Source organism: Coffea arabica, chromosome 1e, assembly GCF_036785885.1.
Source record: "Coffea arabica cultivar ET-39 chromosome 1e, Coffea Arabica ET-39 HiFi, whole genome shotgun sequence".
NCBI classification, from domain to species: Eukaryota; Viridiplantae; Streptophyta; class Magnoliopsida; order Gentianales; family Rubiaceae; genus Coffea; species Coffea arabica.
In genome coordinates, this window is record NC_092311.1 from 43,665,372 (window position 1) to 43,682,193 (window position 16,822).

Consider the following 16,822-nt stretch of genomic DNA (forward strand, 5'->3'; position numbering starts at 1 on the left):
AGGGAAAGGAGGAAAATGTGTACAAGCTGAAGAAAGCTCTGTATGGGCTTAAACAGGCTCCGCGTGCTTGGTACAACCGTATTGAAACATACTTCATGAAGGAAGGTTTTCAAAAATGTGATTATGAGCATACCCTTTTTGTTAAACGAAACATGGAGGGCAGCATGCTTATTGTAAGTATATATGTTGACGATCTTCTTTTCACAGGAAATGATGAGTTGATGTTCACTGAGTTTAAGAACTCGATGAAGAATGAGTTTGATATGACTGATCTTGGTAAAATGAAATATTTTTTGGGTCTCGAAGTCTTGCAGAAATCAGGTGGAATTTTTATCGGTCAAAGAAAGTATGCTCAGGAGGTGTTGCAACGTTTTGAAATGAATCAAAGCAAATCTGTTCAAACTCCCATGGTTCCTGGTTTCAAGCTTTGCAAGGATGAAGAAGGAATTAAGGTGGACAAGACTCACTTCAAACAACTGGTAGGCTGTCTTATGTATCTGACTGCGACTCGTCCAGATGTGATGTTTGCAGTAAGTCTTTTGAGCAGATATATGGAGAATCCTACTCAGCTTCATTTACAACTGGCAAAGAGAGTGTTGAGATATTTGCAAGGAACAACTGAGTATGGAATTTTCTATAAGAAGGGAGGAAATGATGATCTTATAGCATACACTGATAGTGATTATGCGGGTGACTTGGATGATAGAAGAAGTACATCAGGCTATGTTTTTCTCTTTGGTTCTGGAGCTGTATCATGGTCTTCTAAGAAACAACCTATTGTGAGTCTGTCTACCACCGAAGCTGAGTTTATTGCTGCTACTGCTTGTGCTTGTCAAGCAATTTGGTTAAAAAGAGTGCTCAAAACGCTGGATCAGACTCAACAAGAGAAAAATACTATCCATTGTGACAATAGCTCTGCAATCGAGCTCTCAAGAAACCCAGTTATGCATGGTCGTAGCAAGCATATAGATGTTCGTTTCCATTTCCTTCGAGAACTTGCACAGACAGGTATGATAGAATTAGTTCATTGCAATACTTTGGAACAAATAGCTGATGTGATGACAAAGCCTCTTAAGTTGGATGCTTTTCTGAAGCTGCGTACTATGCTTGGAGTTTGTGCAGAGAGCAGTATAAACTAAATTCTTTCAGCATTTAGTTTAAGGGAGGAATTGTTAGATTTAGTCAAATAATATCCCATTCCATTTGGGATTCTTTGCTTTAGAATAGGTCTTTCGGTTTAGGAGTTAGTTAGCAGGAGACTCCTTATTTATTGTATTTTCTGTTTGTTTTGTACGGCTATATATAGCCTAAATATTTCTCATTCAATAGACAGAGAATTCCTTCCACCTTCTTTCTTTCCTCTGCAATACTCTTTCCTGTTAACCTTACATAAAGAGTGAGATTCTGGGTAAAGAAAGAAAGAAAGGAGTGTTGCCTCCGTTTCTCAGAATTATTTGTTTCCGCCGCCAGAGAGGAGGAGAGCCAACCACCCGGTCGGCCGTATCTTCCCTTGTACTTTCCTGTAAGTTCGATCCGAGGCTATTAATACCGTAACGGATCTTCTGTTGCCACTCTCTGTGCCACTTTTTATTATATTGCTATTTCTCCTTCATAAACATCATGTTTTAATTCTTTTTTGTTTCCTTAAAATCCAATAACTATTAATTTAGTAAAAAATAAATACAACAGATTTAAAAAAGTAATATATAATAGAAAATTTAAAAAAATACAGCAGAAAATTCATAAAAATTCTCATTTTTTTATACATTTTAATTTTTTGAGTTTGTTAAATTTTGTTTATTACTCAATTAATAATTATTGTATCTTAAGGAAACAAAAAAGAATTAAAACATGTTGTTTATGAAAGAGAAATATCAATATAATAAAAAGTGGGACAGAGAAAGGCACAAGGTGTGGGACAGAAGATCCGTTTGGAATTAATACCAGTTCTAATTTGCCAACTTGTTTTGAATTGGGAGCAAATTTTCTCTTCTCTGTTGCATGTGTTGTTCTGAGTTTTCTCGATTGCGTGCGCTCTGTGTCTCTAATCTAGGGCACATATTAACAAAATCTGTTTGTTTGCTCGAGCGAGTATTCAATGCCCACTCACATTAGTCTCCGTTGCTGATTGAATTATCTAGCAACCCATCTCTTCCTGTTATTTTTTTTGTTGCAAATTGCTTTTTCTCCATCTAGGTTTTCACCGCTGATTTCGCTTGCGGTCATTACTATTGTGATATTGTCTGCTTGAAGAAATTTATCATTCACTCGCATGTGTATTGGTATTTGGGTATCTCTAGCTAAAGTTTTTTTTTTTTTCAATTTTTTTTATTTTATTTTTTATAAAGAAGATGTTACATCCCGCTGGTGGAGCGGAGGCTTCTGCCTGTTCCAGACGGCACGAGTCATTCCCGCGTGGCACCGATGATAGGGAGAAGAACTTTGAGAAGAGTTTTATAGAAGAGGTTCGCCTGGAGGAGGATGAGAGTGGAGGAGATGGGCCACAAGAAAGGTGGGGTCTAGCCGATAGAGATGCTGATGGTGGTTGGGTGACAGCGGAACGTCAAATAATTGATCTTGACAGCCTTGCATTTCATCAGGGAGGTCTCTTGATGGCAAATAAGAAGTGCAAGCTTCCATTTGGTTCTTCTAGGGATGGGGAGAAGGGATATTGTGAAATATATGTACCAGCCTTGAAGCCAGAACCATTGTCTCCTGGTGAAGAACTTGTTAAGATTTCTTCGATGCCTGACTGGGCACAGCCTGCTTTCAAGGGAATGGCCGAATTAAACAGGATTCAAAGTAAGGTTTATGAGACTGCTCTTTTCAGTGCAGATAATATTCTGTTATGTGCGCCCACTGGTGCAGGGAAGACTGATGTTGCTATGCTAACCATCCTTCGGCAGATTGCTTTGAATAGAAATGACGGTGGGTCTTCAAACCACAAAAATTGCAAGATTGTCTATCTGGCTCCGATGCAGGAAATGGTTGCTGAAGTAGTCCGTTACCTCTCTAATTGTCTCCAGGACTATGATGTGAAGGTGAAAGAGCTGAGTGGGGACAAGACACTAACAAGTCAACAGATCAAAGAGACTCAGATTATTGTTGCAACCCCAGAGAAATGGGATTTGATAACTAGGAAGTCTGGGGATCGCACCTACCCTCAGCTGGTCAAATTGGTTATCATTGATGAGATACATCTGTTGCATGATGACCGAGGACCCATTCTGGAGAGCATTGTTGCAAGAATTGTTAGGCAAGTTGAGACCACTAAAGAGCACATACGGCTGGTGGGTCTATCAGCTACATTACGAAATTATGAAGATGGAGCTTTGTTCTTGCGGGTTGATCTGAATAAAGGCCTGTTTGACTTTGACAATAGTTATAGACCTGTTCCGCTTGTTCAACAGCATGTTGGAATCTCAGTAGAAAACCCTCTGCAGAGATTTCAGTTGATGGATGACGTGTGCTATGAGAAAGTAATGAGTGTTGCTGGAAAGCATCAGGTTCTTATTTTTGTGCACTCCGGGACAGAAACTGCCAAGACAGCCCGTGCACTACGTGATGGTGCACTTGCTAATGATACTCTTGGTAAATTCTTAAAAGAGGATAGTGTAAGCCGTGAAATTCTACAGAGTCACACAGAGCTTGTAAAGAGCAATGATCTCAAGGAATTGCTACCCTTTGGTTTTGCAATTCATCATGCTGAGATGGTCACAGCTGATCGTCGAATTGTTGAGGATCTGTTTTCTGATGGGCAGATACAAGTGTTGGTTTCCACAGCAACTCTTGCTTGGGGTATCAATTTACCTGCTCATACTGTGATTGTTAAAGGTACCCAGAGATACAATCCAGAAAAGGGGGCATGGACTGCACTAAGTCATGTTGATGTAATGCAGATGCTTGGCCATGCTGGAAGGCCTCAACATGACAGTTATGGTGAAGGAATTATCATCACTGGATATAGTGATCTTCCATATTATCTGTCTGTGATGAATGAGCAGCTTCCCATTGAAAGCCACTTTGTATCGAAATTGGCTGAGCGGTTGAATGCGGAAATAGTCCTTGGAAGCGTTCAGAATGCAAAAGAAGCTTGCATTTGGCTTGGTTATACTTATATGTTTATACGCATGCTTCGGAATCCTACACTTAATGGTTTAGCTGCTGATGTTTTAGCTGTAGATAGTCTGTTGGAGAAAAGGAGAGCTGATCTGGTAAAATTTCTGCACATGCCTCGTATATTTATTCAACTGATTTTGTGCACTTCATAGTAGCCCCCTCCCTTACCCCTTTTTTACTTCCCTTTTTGGTTAATCTGTTTTACATAACTCTAAACTCTGTTAGAGCCTGCTTTCATGGAGCTGAATGTTGTCTAAAACTGTTTCTTTTTCTTTTCATTTTTGAAATTGAAAAGTTTTAATTTCCTGTGAGGATCAATAATGAGTTCCATTTCTGTAAGATAAATGGAGCTGTGGTTTTAGTGTCCACATATTTATGAGTTTGCTGTGTGCATTTGTCTTATTCCTTTTTTTTGTGGGGGGGGGGGACTTTGAATTAGTGTTTTGTTGCCTTGAATTGTATTATCGTTGTTATTTGGCAGTTGTAGTCAAACCCAGTGTACATTTGGAATGCTCTGTAGCTTTACCTTCTTGAATGCCTTATGCATATCTGCTTTCCTGACTTTGTTCTCATGGCGCAGGTTCATTCAGCAGCGACATTATTGGAAAAGAATGACTTTATAAAATATGACAGAACAAGTGGACATTTTCAGGTAACTGACTTGGGACGCATTGCAGCTCTTACTGTATAATTCTCTGGACAGTTTCTACATGCAATGAACACTTGGAAAAGGTACTATGACCTCTCTTAACAGGTGAGAGGAGAACTGATCAGTTATCCCCAAGAAGGGCAGAACTCTCCGCGAGTTCATACATCAGTTTCCATAGCTTAGCTTAGTTGCTCATCATGTACATAGTTGCTATTAGCACGTACAACTCTTGGGTAATAAATGTTTTGATGTTTTTACAAAATTTACAAGCATTCAAACAAAGAGAATTTGGTCATCAACTATTGACCTACACAAGGGATACAAATTAATCGTTTGCAACCACCTTGAAATCCAATCTGTGTGGGAAGTATCCAAGCAATGCAATCGATTTGCTTTCGATCCCATCTAGGCAGATGCAACAAGAACTTAATGAACTCAAATAATCAAGCATTACCACCTCCAATGTTTGAATATATGACTTAGTTGCTCCCCTAGATGGAAGAGCTATTTCGTAAATCAATTCTTCATCTGCCCTTGGTCTTCTAATAGCTTTTTGATATCTGCTCGCGTAATTGGGATCATTTCTTTTCTTACAGTTATAAAAAGAATTCCATTCCTTGAGTTCATCATCCCCATCTGGTATTGTGACCATCTTTTCCATCTCTAACTTAAAAGGCAATTTCTTCTATTCCATCTCATTTAAATGCCTTTCCCTCCAAATTGCGCCATCAAACTCAAAAGGGATTTTCATGTCATACAACATAAGATGATATGGTTTCCCACCCACCCGGACATTGTGGTTACTTCATGACAAGTTATGGTGAAATATTTCTCCACATTTATACTAGTATTGTCTGAGAAGAAAATAACAGAGAGTTTGATTTGGATTGCAAAGTGAGGAAATTCAAGTGTTTGATCATCACGTTCAGCCTGCCCCGGTTGTGATGCTTTCACGGCTATAACGTACTGATTGTGAGCATTCAGTGGTGGCAGCCATATTGGTGACTCCATTTTTTTCGACCTAGATTAATTTGCCAGTGAAGAACAATCTCAGAAAGGTGATGAACAACAATTAGGGAAAAAAAAAAAAGAATGCTAGCATGGAAATTTACTGCCGGCTCACTGAAATTATATATGAAAAGGAGTGTCGTTTTTACAATAATGCGTTCTATAACATGGATGACTTTATTAAATTCATCCGCTGTTTTTGATTTTTTTTTTGATAAAACACGATTTTTATTAATTAGGAAACTGTATACTTACATATCCACTCTTGGATGGAATGTCCTTTCTTCTATATTTGTTCCCATGCAAATATTAATGTTCTTTATTTTTTTTTACATAAATTATAAATTTGCATAGACTTGGTTCAAATATCTCATAAAGAGGTGTTTGACCTCCAATGCACTAGAAGATATAATCCCTTAAAATATTTTCTGTAGAACATGACATTTTTTCAGAAACTTTGAATACAATGGTACGCATTTAGTTGTTTAAATAGCACTACAATTTATTCATATTCATGTACATGGTATTAAAACTGATTTCCTAGTTTATCATGCGATAATTTAAAATCTGCCTCATCTATTAATTATGTATTTGTTCTTGAAATGTTCATTGAGTTCCATGTAGATATCAGTTCTTAAAGACCCATTCCCATTTTGCAGTATGTGTCCACCTGGAAGAGTACAGAAGAAAGCGCATTAGTTAAAAACTATCACTTTGTATTTGTATTTTCAGTTTGAAAACGGAACGCCCATTTGGCCTCTCAAGGCAAGCTCTCCAACTTATTCACGAGTAAAGAGGCGACTCATTAAATCTGAACCAATTTGTCAGAAAAGGAATCAACACTATAAAAATCAATTTGCAAATCCATGAAAATGCCGGATTAACAAAAATCTCCATTTCTTTGCAGCGAAATGATAAGAGCAAATTATGGTGAAAGACAGAGGCACCAACCCTGCATATCAACACAAAACGCCAAAGGGCTTGCCCCAGAGAGAGGGGCGCTAATACTAATTTGCACTTACACATAAGACTACTTTTATGTCAGGGAATTGTGCAGAAAATCCAGTTAGTAAATTCATGTTACAGAACTGAGACACATTCTACATAATTCATGTTACAGAACTGAGACACATTCTACATACATGAACATCAGCCAATTGCTGGTAGACATCCAACTGGTATTACAGACAATGATGGGTTTGTCAGATCTACTTGTCACAACAAAAAAATTGTAGGAATGAAGCTATATAATGACCCAAAGTAGTTCAATTTGAAAATCCTTGATTTGCTGCGCTAGCTTCTTCCATCGATACAACAGCTTCATCTTTCTTTGAATTGTCATTACTTGCAGCAGCTGCTTCTTCCATTGCAACCTTCCCAACAGGAGCCTCTGCATTGGATTGGTCCTTCAGTTCGACACTGCCACCAGTAGGTTCCTCCACCTTGGTATCAGAAACCTTAGATGTTGAATCTTCTCCTAAATCTGACTCCTGCACGGATGGATTCTCACTGGGCATTGATTGTGATGGAACCTTGGGCTCACTAGTTGCACTTTCAGCTTCCTTGTTAGAGTCCTCGAGCCCTTTTGACGCCAGTTGTTTACTCTCAGCATCTTCATCTTTTCCAGCAGAAGAAATGTTTGCAGCTTCCTGGTTCTCCCCTTCATCCATGTTTACGTTCACAGTATTTTCCTCACCTTTCAGTTCTGCCACCTTATCTTCACCTTGTTCCTGTTCCTTGGTCACCATCTCAGCATCCGCTTTTTGTTCAGCTTCCTTAGTCTCATCTTTGTCAGGAGAAGCCTCGCCAGTGATAACCTCTCCATCATCTTCTCCGGCAACCTTTGCATCTGCCCCAACTTCTGCACTTTCTTTAACTTCTCCAACATCTTCATGCTTATCAACAGTTTCACCTTCTTCATTTGCATCTTTTGTCTCAGCTCCCTTCTTTGAACTGGACTTCTGCTTTTTCTTAGGAGTCCCACTCCCAGGAGACTCTGTTGCCTTCGATTTTTCACTCAACCGAGCAGAACGTCTAGGGGTGTCACCTATGTGAGAACAGCAGAAGATGCAACTCAACCATATATTCAAATGGATTAGTAGTCTAGCAAACTCCATTCAAAATTTGATTGTCCTAGTACCAATTTTCTTCTGCTTATAGTAATATCTAAGTTCGACCATGTTTGCAATTAAGAAGATGAAAAGAAACGAATAAGCATCTTTAACATCAATATCAGGTACATCGCTACAGAACAAACAACCAAAAAACCATGCTCAACTATTGTGAACACAGTAACAACTATCAGCAAAACACATAGATGCAACAATTGTATGTATACCTGTTCCCCAGTCAAATTCCAAGATAGAAGGGCCTCCAGCATGAGACTTGAGATATTGCTCCAGTTGCTTCTTGCTCTTAATTTCTTCCCCGGTGGGTGAGATGAAAACTACCTCACTCTTCCTCGGCTTTGGAGTGAACTATAACCCAAAAAATAAGAGCAAAGGAAAGGAAACTCAGATCCATTAAGAATTTAGACTTCAAATCACATATAGTTGAAGACGACCATCAAATTCTTGATGAGAAAACAAGCACAATAGACAAATAAGAATCAAATATTTCATCCCTGAATTTGACACCTGTAGCAATTACTCCCATTCCAATTACATAGTAGAATTCTTATCCTGCTTTATTGCAACTAAAACATGTTAAAAAATGGTTCTTTTCTAAGAACCAACTGCTGAAAGGATTAAAGTTTTTTCAGTCCCATTTCATTGAACCATGAGCCCGTTGTGCTGCTTTTGAAATGCACATTATGTAAGAATCAGTCAGTTCCATCTACTGATTTTATACCCACTTCATTACCAAAAACTCTCCAATCCCATGTAGCTATTCTCACAGTTATACAAGAAATCATCAGAGAACGTGGCAGATGAGAAGGAGCACGCATACGACATTAAAGCCATCTCAATATGGTCAAAGATTCAAAGAACTATTCGCATTTGAGTAAAAAAATACCCTGTATACTGAAAAAAATGCATAAAATGAAGTATAAACTAAATTGAAGAAGCAGAAAACAGTTACTCAAAAAAATATTCATGAAGAAACACTAATCAAAATGGATACGCAAACTCTCCTAAGGTATGTCCACATCACCTTATAATGAAGTTTGATATACCTCCTAATCCAGAATGAATTTTTATGAATTTAGTTACAAAACATAAAACTGTTCTAATTGCGTGACACCAAACATCCAAGTAAAGTTGCCCCAGAGCAAGGGATTAAAAGGAAAAGCAAAATGCAGCTTATTTTAATGTACTGTTTTTTAAAAAAAAAAAGAAGGGGAAAAAGTTTGTCCAGAGAACTTCCTGCAGTTAGCTTGTTAGTTCACATGCTGGGGCTTTCTTTGGGTTGCTTGCAAATCACTATAGCCTGTGCAGCTAAAAGGTGGACTCAATACTAATTGGGCTCTAAGCAATAGGCTTGGTTGTGTATTCCTCCCTTAAAACTTCTAGGTGTCTGTATCTGCAATCCAGAGAATAGAAAAATTGTGGAAAGAACTCTAAATTGCAAAGGAAACCTAGCAATTAAACAAAATTCACAAGTGAAAACCAGATCAACCGAATAACATGGATCAGACAAACGGTCTAAAAGTAAAAGATAACAAATTCTATTGGAGTACACTGAATCTACCACCTTAAGTCCACAACTGACTTAAAAATCTCCAGTTAAAAGAAGACCTTCAAGTAAATAACAGTCAATGCTATGCTGGCAAGCCTTGAAAATTTTAAACATGTGAAAACTCAATCTCTCCATTTGAAGACCTAAAATGCCTTTCAGAAAGCTACAACAGCTTGCTAAAATAACTTCAAGCAAAAGACAGAGACAGCATAAACTGCAAAGTACCATAACACGGGTTTAGTGCAAAAATCCCCATGGGAGTGGGAGTAATTTAACTTATTCCTACCCTAATTCTAACCAGAGCCACTATCGATTACTTGTTTAAGGAACACTGGACTATTATTAGCTAGAAGAGGGATATTATTAATAGCACTAGGACAGCAATAAGAGCAGCACAAGTCTTAGGCTTAAAAGGTCGCTGAAGACGAGTTGATAGCATTTGTTACATGGGGTTATGCAACTTCCACCTATATCTTATTCAACACGCTTATGACACATACCGGAAAGTGCATTTTCAGACATAACAAGTTCGAACAAATCCCGATCACACAATACGCTTCCATGGTAGAAACCAAGAAAAGTCGCATATAATGATCAAACAACTCACTACAATCAAAATTTTTTTTGAAAGGAAATGTGAACATGCATGTATATTAATTGCAACTAGCACTTCACATTTGCATATGTCCCCTCGATGTTCCTTTTTCAATCAAACCATCTAATGGATGAAACTCCAGACTAAAGAAAATTTTTGAAACAGAAAACAAAATCTGACAACATCGTGAGGACGTAAAAATTCTTAAAACTTAACATGGTGAAAAATTCTTGAACAATTAGAAAAGTTTCAGGTCTTGCAAGCAAGCTCATTTCCCCTCAGTGCTTCAATTTTCAAGCAAATCATGTAGCGGACTAAAAATCTCAAGTATTTACAAGCCAACTAACTCTGGATCATTGAAAACATTTGAAACAGAAAAGAAATCTCAAAACATCCTCAGTAAGTGAAATTCTTAAAAATTCACATGCCAAAAAATTTGAGAAGAATTAGAAAAGTTTCGGGTCTTGCAAGCAAGGGCAAGGTTTCCTTTCACGTTTCTTTTTTATTTTTAGGAACCAAAAGCAGGTAGCACCAGGAATACATAACTGCAAGCAGAAACTTGATATCTGAACACGTGTAAAATGATAAAACAAACCACCACACAAAATAGATCTTTGTAATCAGCGAAAAGCAAAGAAAGAAACAGACACAAACAAGTTAAGCAAGAAACGACAAACTAAGCACACGAACCTTTACCCCTCTTTATTTTAAAATGGACACAAATCCAGTTACAATAACACAAGTCCGCCAAGAAACCTTTTCTCGATATCCTGTACCACACTCACTTGTCAATCATTACTATGCACGGATTTTCATATATATACAAAATATCCTAGAGTTAATGCACCAACAAAAATGCACTATTTTAAGGAATGCTCACATGTCATTCCACTTTTGCACCAAAAATCCTATAAATGCACCACTAATATGGACAAAAGGTCAAAGAATAAGAATCCAAACAAATTACTTCCAAAAATAATGCTCGTTAAAAAGTTAAATAGTAGTAACAAAATTCTAAAGACATTTCTACATAACAAAGGAGGATTAAACCCTAGTTTCCCAAAACATGATATCAAACTAGAATCCAGAGTCAGTTAACTCTCAAATTAAAGACAAAAAAAAAAACCTAACACTACATATTTCAACCATTTCCCATTGAAATTCCGCAAAATTAACAAAAATTACACAATAATTGCTAAAAAAATAAAACCCTAGCTACAATGGATTGAACACAAAAATCACCCACGCGCTTATAAATGCACTCTCCTTCAAAACTCACATATAATCATGCAAATAAACGGCGCATTTACAATTATAACACCAAAAAAAAACTGATTAATTCGAAGAAAATAATTAAATTAGGGCACAGGAAATGATAAAAAAGTACCGGAGCTACCTTTTTAGTCCAGCCAGAAGGAGCCGGGAGTTCGATGGCGACGACGTCGTCCTGGTTGCTCTTATCCGGAGTTTTCTCGGCCTCCATCTTCGATTGATTTTCTCCTTCAGCTACTGCTGCTGCTGCTGCTTACTGGTACTATTTGCTACTGTGTGAGTGTGTGTAGATTTTTTTGGGGGGATTTTTTTGGATAAAATTTTCGAACGCTTTTATACTTCCCGCTCTCTCGCCTTTCGCTTCCTCTATCTAGTCCAGGTGTCTAATTGAGAAAAGGAAATTAATTTCCTCAGTCAGTTTGGGATTTATATATGACGGTTGGGAAAATGGAAATTTGAACGATTTCGGACGTCAGGGGAATCTAAAGCTGGATTGGAATATTCCATTTCGAGTCCGGTCAAATGATTCCGTGGCCTTTTCTTTCCTTTTTGCCTTTTTTTTTTTTTGTTCTCTTTTTCTTTGTTTTGGTCGCTCATGGGCACCGGGCTCAGCCTACTTGGTTTCTCGCAAGTTGGCTCTCTCTAAATTTCGCGCATCTTATATATAGATGTATGCATGATAAGTATTTTTATTAATAAGATTTAGAGTTCATCAAATTTAAAGTAATTATATTTCTTTCTAATAAATGAAAATATGTGTCATATTTTCAACTATACATTATAGAAAATGAAGAGAAAATCTACTAGTGAAGAGTCAAATTCGAGGCTGAAATAAGCAAAAAAACTACTTGATATAACAATTTGAATTTTGGATCTCTTATTGTAAAAAAAAAATTATAATATTGAAAATGAGTGAGGAGTATGAGCATGTTAAGAAACTAAAAATGTTTTAGTACGGGAGGGATCGAATTGACAACCATACATTTTAAATTCATACTTTGCGTAAGTTTTAATATTAATGGTATGAATAGATGATATATTTGCAAATTTAGCATAAATGAGTGTGAATTTAACCCTTTTGCATAACTTTACTTGATCCGATTAGAGTTTCGAAATCCGTTCCTTAATTAGTCAACTTAGACTTGGATACACGTTAACTTTGGCTGACTTGAAATCTATGTTTATTATAATTAGAGTTCGGTTTGGTGAAATTGATGATAGCGATTATTGGAGTTTTATCAAACTGTCGTTTCTTAAAAAGAAAAAGATTATTGGAGTTTTACTCAAAGCTTAGTTACAATTTTTAAATTTTCTAAGAATTCAAATTAAACTTTAAGGTACCTTCTGGTTATGCAACTCCGATGTCAAATTATTCGGGGTTCATAAGTATTTCCCCCAAGTTTAACGTCATTTATTTTCTATTTTGTCTTACACAATTTCTCTGTTCACCCAATTTTGCTACAAGCTCCCGCCACCCCGGCCCCACAAAGTTAATCCACAAGTTAAAGTTATGAGTTGGTCAAATCAGTGAATAGGAGGAAAAGAGTGGGCCTCAAAGAATAGGTCCATTAGTATTCCACGGGGTTCACTGGATTCTTGAGATCGTGATTCGGCCCACGTAAGTGCTCATGGCCCGAACTTATAAGGCCCATTTTTTCCATCATTTAATCAGGTTTTGGGCCAGCTTCATGCTGGTTCCCAAATATTCCCTTTCCTCGTGTTTTTTTTTTGTTTTAATAAAAGAGTAAATTTTATATATATTAAAAGTACATACATTATCATCGTTAGATTCATAGTACATGTACAAAAATTGATTTTCAAATTCAACTTTTGCATAGTTGTCATTCATCAAATACTGATAGTGTATATAATGTTAGTATAAAAAATTATTAATCCTTAATAAAAACGATAATTTCATTAACTATTAATGATCTCAGCCAATAGAATTGGTTGTACAAAGTCTAATGGTACACTCCAGCCTTAAACATTTTTTGAAATTGATATAGTATGAAATCGATTGGGCGTAAGCTCTAAAGAATAGACTACCGTGTTGTCGCGTCTATTAATCTAAAAAAATATTGAAAATTTCTAAGCTAGTTAAGTCCATCATAACGTCCTCTCTGAAGTCTGAATTGGTTAATCAACTCTGTAGAGAAAATTAAGTTATCATTTAATCTTTCTTTTAACAATTGAAAGAATGAATTGCAGGAGAGGACTAGCAGGTTAACTTTAATAGTAACTTTAATAGTAACTTTAACATTGTGACTGGTGGCTTGTAGGAATTTATGCGAGTTGTGATCCTCAGATTATGAAGGAACAATGGAGAGTTTTGAGAAATAGAAGTAGGCTGTGGGGAGATAGATTCTTGATAGCAGGAGATTTCAACGATATTGTGTCTAATGATGAGAAATGGGGTGGAACTCTCAGGGAGGAAATAAGCTTTAAGGATTTCAGGGACTTTATTGATCAGAATAACTTGATAGATTTAGGCTATGATGGACATCCTTGGACTTGGAGTAATCACTGGGAGGAAGATGGAGAAATCAGACAGAGGCTAGATAGATGTTTAGATAGCTATGAATGGGTCCAGACTTTTGATAAGACAAAATGTCAACACCTGGATACCTTTGCCTCTGACCACAGTATGCTCTTTTTAGATACTGAGCCACACAAGGAAAAAAGGAAAAAGAAGTTCTATTTTGACAAACGTTGGCTTCAAAGGGAAGGGTGCCAACAGGTGGTGGAGAAAGGTTGGCAGTTGGAAGAGCCTGGTTCACGTATGTTCAGGATTACTAAGAAGATCAGAAATTGCAGGGTGGAACTGTTGAAGTGGAGGAACACCTTCCAAGCAAATTCTAGAAGTCAGATTGAGGAACTAAGGAGAAAGTTGGAAGATGTGAGAGTTTCGGATTCTGGTAACAAAAAAGAAGTTACAGCTGGGATCAAGTATCAACTGAAGGAGGCTTACAAAAAGGAGGAGCAATTCTGGTGTCAAAAGGTAAGGATCGAATGGCTAAGAGATGGGGATAAAAATACTAGGTACTTCCATGCTTATGTTAAAGGGAGAAGAACCAAGAATAAGATTAGAAATCTGCAAAGGGACGATGGTTCATGGACAGAGAATGAGGAGGAAGTTACCACAGAAATTTCTAACTACTTCAGTGAGTTGTTTACCAGTGGAGGAAGGAGAGATATGACTGAGATGCTAGAAGGTATCCCCCACTCTATTACTCAGGAAATGAACACCAATTTAACTAAATCAGTTGAGGAAGAGGAGATCAGATTAGCTCTTTTCTCCATGCAACCTGATAAAGCCCCAGGCCAAGATGGCATGACCCCTCTATTCTTCCAACGTTTTTGGAGTACTATCAAAGGAGATTTGGTTCCAGCAATTCAGTCTTTCTTTAGTTCAGGCTTCATGCTTAAATCCATAAACCATTCTGTCATTTCTCTTATCCCTAAAATCATGAATCCAACAAATGTGAAGAATTTTAGACCCATTAGCCTGTGTAGTGTCATCTACAAAATCATTTCCAAAATTTTGGCTAACAGATTGAAGCTTGTTCTGGATAAGTGCATAAGTAATACACAATCTGCTTTCATCCCTGAAAGACAAATTTTAGACAATGTAATCCTAGCTCATGAGTACATGCATTATCTCAAAAACAAAAGGCAAGGAAAAGAAGGATACATGGCAATCAAGTTGGATATGGCTAAAGCATATGATAGAGTGGAGTGGCATTTCTTACAGGCAATGATGCAAAAGATGGGCTTTTGTGCACAATGGATTACATGGATAACTAGCTGTTTGGAGACTGTAACGTATTCATTCAATTGTAATGGGGAAAACAGAGGTTTTGTAGTTCCAAAAAGGGGAATAAGACAAGGAGACCCACTGTCCCCTTACTTATTTCTAATTTGCTCTGAAGGTTTCTCAAATTTGTTGAAGAAAGCTGAAGAGAGAAATGATATAAAAGGGCTGAGGATAAGTAGACAAGGACCAATCATTACTCACCTTTTTTTCGCAGACGATTCCCTCATCTTCTGCAAAGCTACCAAACAGCAGGCTAAAGAAGTCATGAAGATTCTTAAAACCTATGAGGAGGCCTCAGGTCAGTTGATCAACCTGGAGAAGTCATCTGTTTTCTTTAGTAAAAATATGGCCATGGGACAAAGGCAAGATGTGTGCAGCTCACTGGGAGGAATGACAGAGATGAAACAAGGAAAGTATCTAGGTCTGCCTATGGTGATCTCTAGGACAAAAGAGCAAATCTTCGGTTTCATTAAGGAAAATATCAAGAGGAAGATGCAAGACTGGAGGAACAAGCTACTGAGCACAGCGGGCAAGGAAGTAATGCTTAAAGCAGTCTCAATGGCAATGCCAACTTATGCCATGTCTGTGTTCAAGCTGCCAAGAAAGCTATGTAAAGACATAAGCGCTCTGATGGCTAACTACTGGTGGGGGGAAGCAAATGGAAAAAACAAATTGCATTGGCTATCTTGGAAGAAACTGTCAATGAACAGGAATGCAGGAGGTTTGGGTTTTAAGGACATTGAAGCTTACAACAAAGCTTTATTGGGTAAACAGATATGGAGAATCCTCACCAAACCAAACCTTCTCATTAGTAAAGTGCTGCGAGCTAGATATTTCTCTAAGGATTCAATTCTTACTTGCAGACCTCAACAGAATGCTTCTTGGATATGGAAAGGACTGCTAGGAGCTAGAAGTTCAATTGAGAAAGGGGTGATAAGAAGAATTGGTAATGGGAGAAGTACGAGCATTTGGGGTCATAGATGGATTCCAGGTTCCAGTTCAGGTAGGCCAACCTCTCTTGGACCTCAGAGCTACAATTTGAAGATGGTGCATGAGCTGATAAGTCACCATAGATGGAAGAGGAACACCATCTTTCAGTATTTTAGTCCAAGCGATGCTGAGAAGATCCTGAATATTCCCTTAAGTCTGATGGGGAGGGAGGACAAATTTTATTGGCAACACAACCCAGGGGGAATCTATACTGTCAGCTCAGGCTATAAATGTATAATGAAAGAGAGTACCAATGCCAAGCAGATCACACCAGAGGCAGCAGGCCCTAGCATCACAGATGATGGTCAGCAAGCTCGACAAATGTGGAACACCTTGTGGAAGCTCAACATCAAACATAAACTGAAGATTTTCATCTGGAAATGTATAACAGGAGCACTGCCAGTAAGAGCAGCAATTTTCAGGAAAACAAGATTGGGAGATCCAGTATGTAGGTTATGTGGAGAAGACCAGGAAACAGTTGAACACTTAATGCTAAACTGCCAACACACGCAGCAGATTTGGAAGGCAGCTCCAATACAATGGGACGGTGCTATTGATCAAAAAGGGGACTTCAAAAGGTGGTGGATCAGAATTTCAGAAGCAAAGAATAGGCAAGGGGGGATGGAACACATAGGTCTGACTGCCAATATCTTATGGCAGGTGTGGAAAGAAAGGAATAGTAAGGAATTTGAAAACA

General features: G+C 37.7%; 1 protein-coding gene and 1 pseudogene across 1 annotated transcript; one reads left to right on the forward strand and one right to left on the reverse strand.

Moving 5' to 3' along the window:
* Positions 1–1,104: 1,104 nt before the first annotated feature.
* Positions 1,105–5,118, forward strand: LOC113705068 (DExH-box ATP-dependent RNA helicase DExH12-like; annotated as a pseudogene).
* Positions 5,119–6,794: 1,676 nt separating this feature from the next.
* Positions 6,795–11,747, reverse strand: LOC113705077 (uncharacterized). Its single transcript, XM_027226961.2, has 3 exons — positions 11,446–11,747; positions 8,115–8,253; positions 6,795–7,823 (listed from the first exon to the last, which is right to left on the reverse strand). Exons 1-3 carry the CDS (start codon positions 11,530–11,532, stop codon positions 7,042–7,044), a joined length of 1,008 nt encoding a protein of 335 aa, XP_027082762.2. The 5' UTR covers positions 11,533–11,747; the 3' UTR covers positions 6,795–7,041.
* Between the last annotated feature and the right edge of the window lie 5,075 nt (positions 11,748–16,822).

Excerpts from the sequence above, each read along its gene's own strand:
- LOC113705077 (XM_027226961.2), bottom strand. The coding sequence starts at position 11,532 with ATGGAGGCCGAGAAAACTCCGGATAAGAGCAACCAGGACGACGTCGTC. Across the intron at positions 8,254-11,445 it reads CTTCTGGCTGGACTAAAAAG|TTCACTCCAAAGCCGAGGAA; the intron begins GTAGCTCCGGTA and ends TTTGGGTTATAG. Across the intron at positions 7,824-8,114 it reads GGAATTTGACTGGGGAACAG|GTGACACCCCTAGACGTTCT; the intron begins GTATACATACAA and ends GTTCTCACATAG.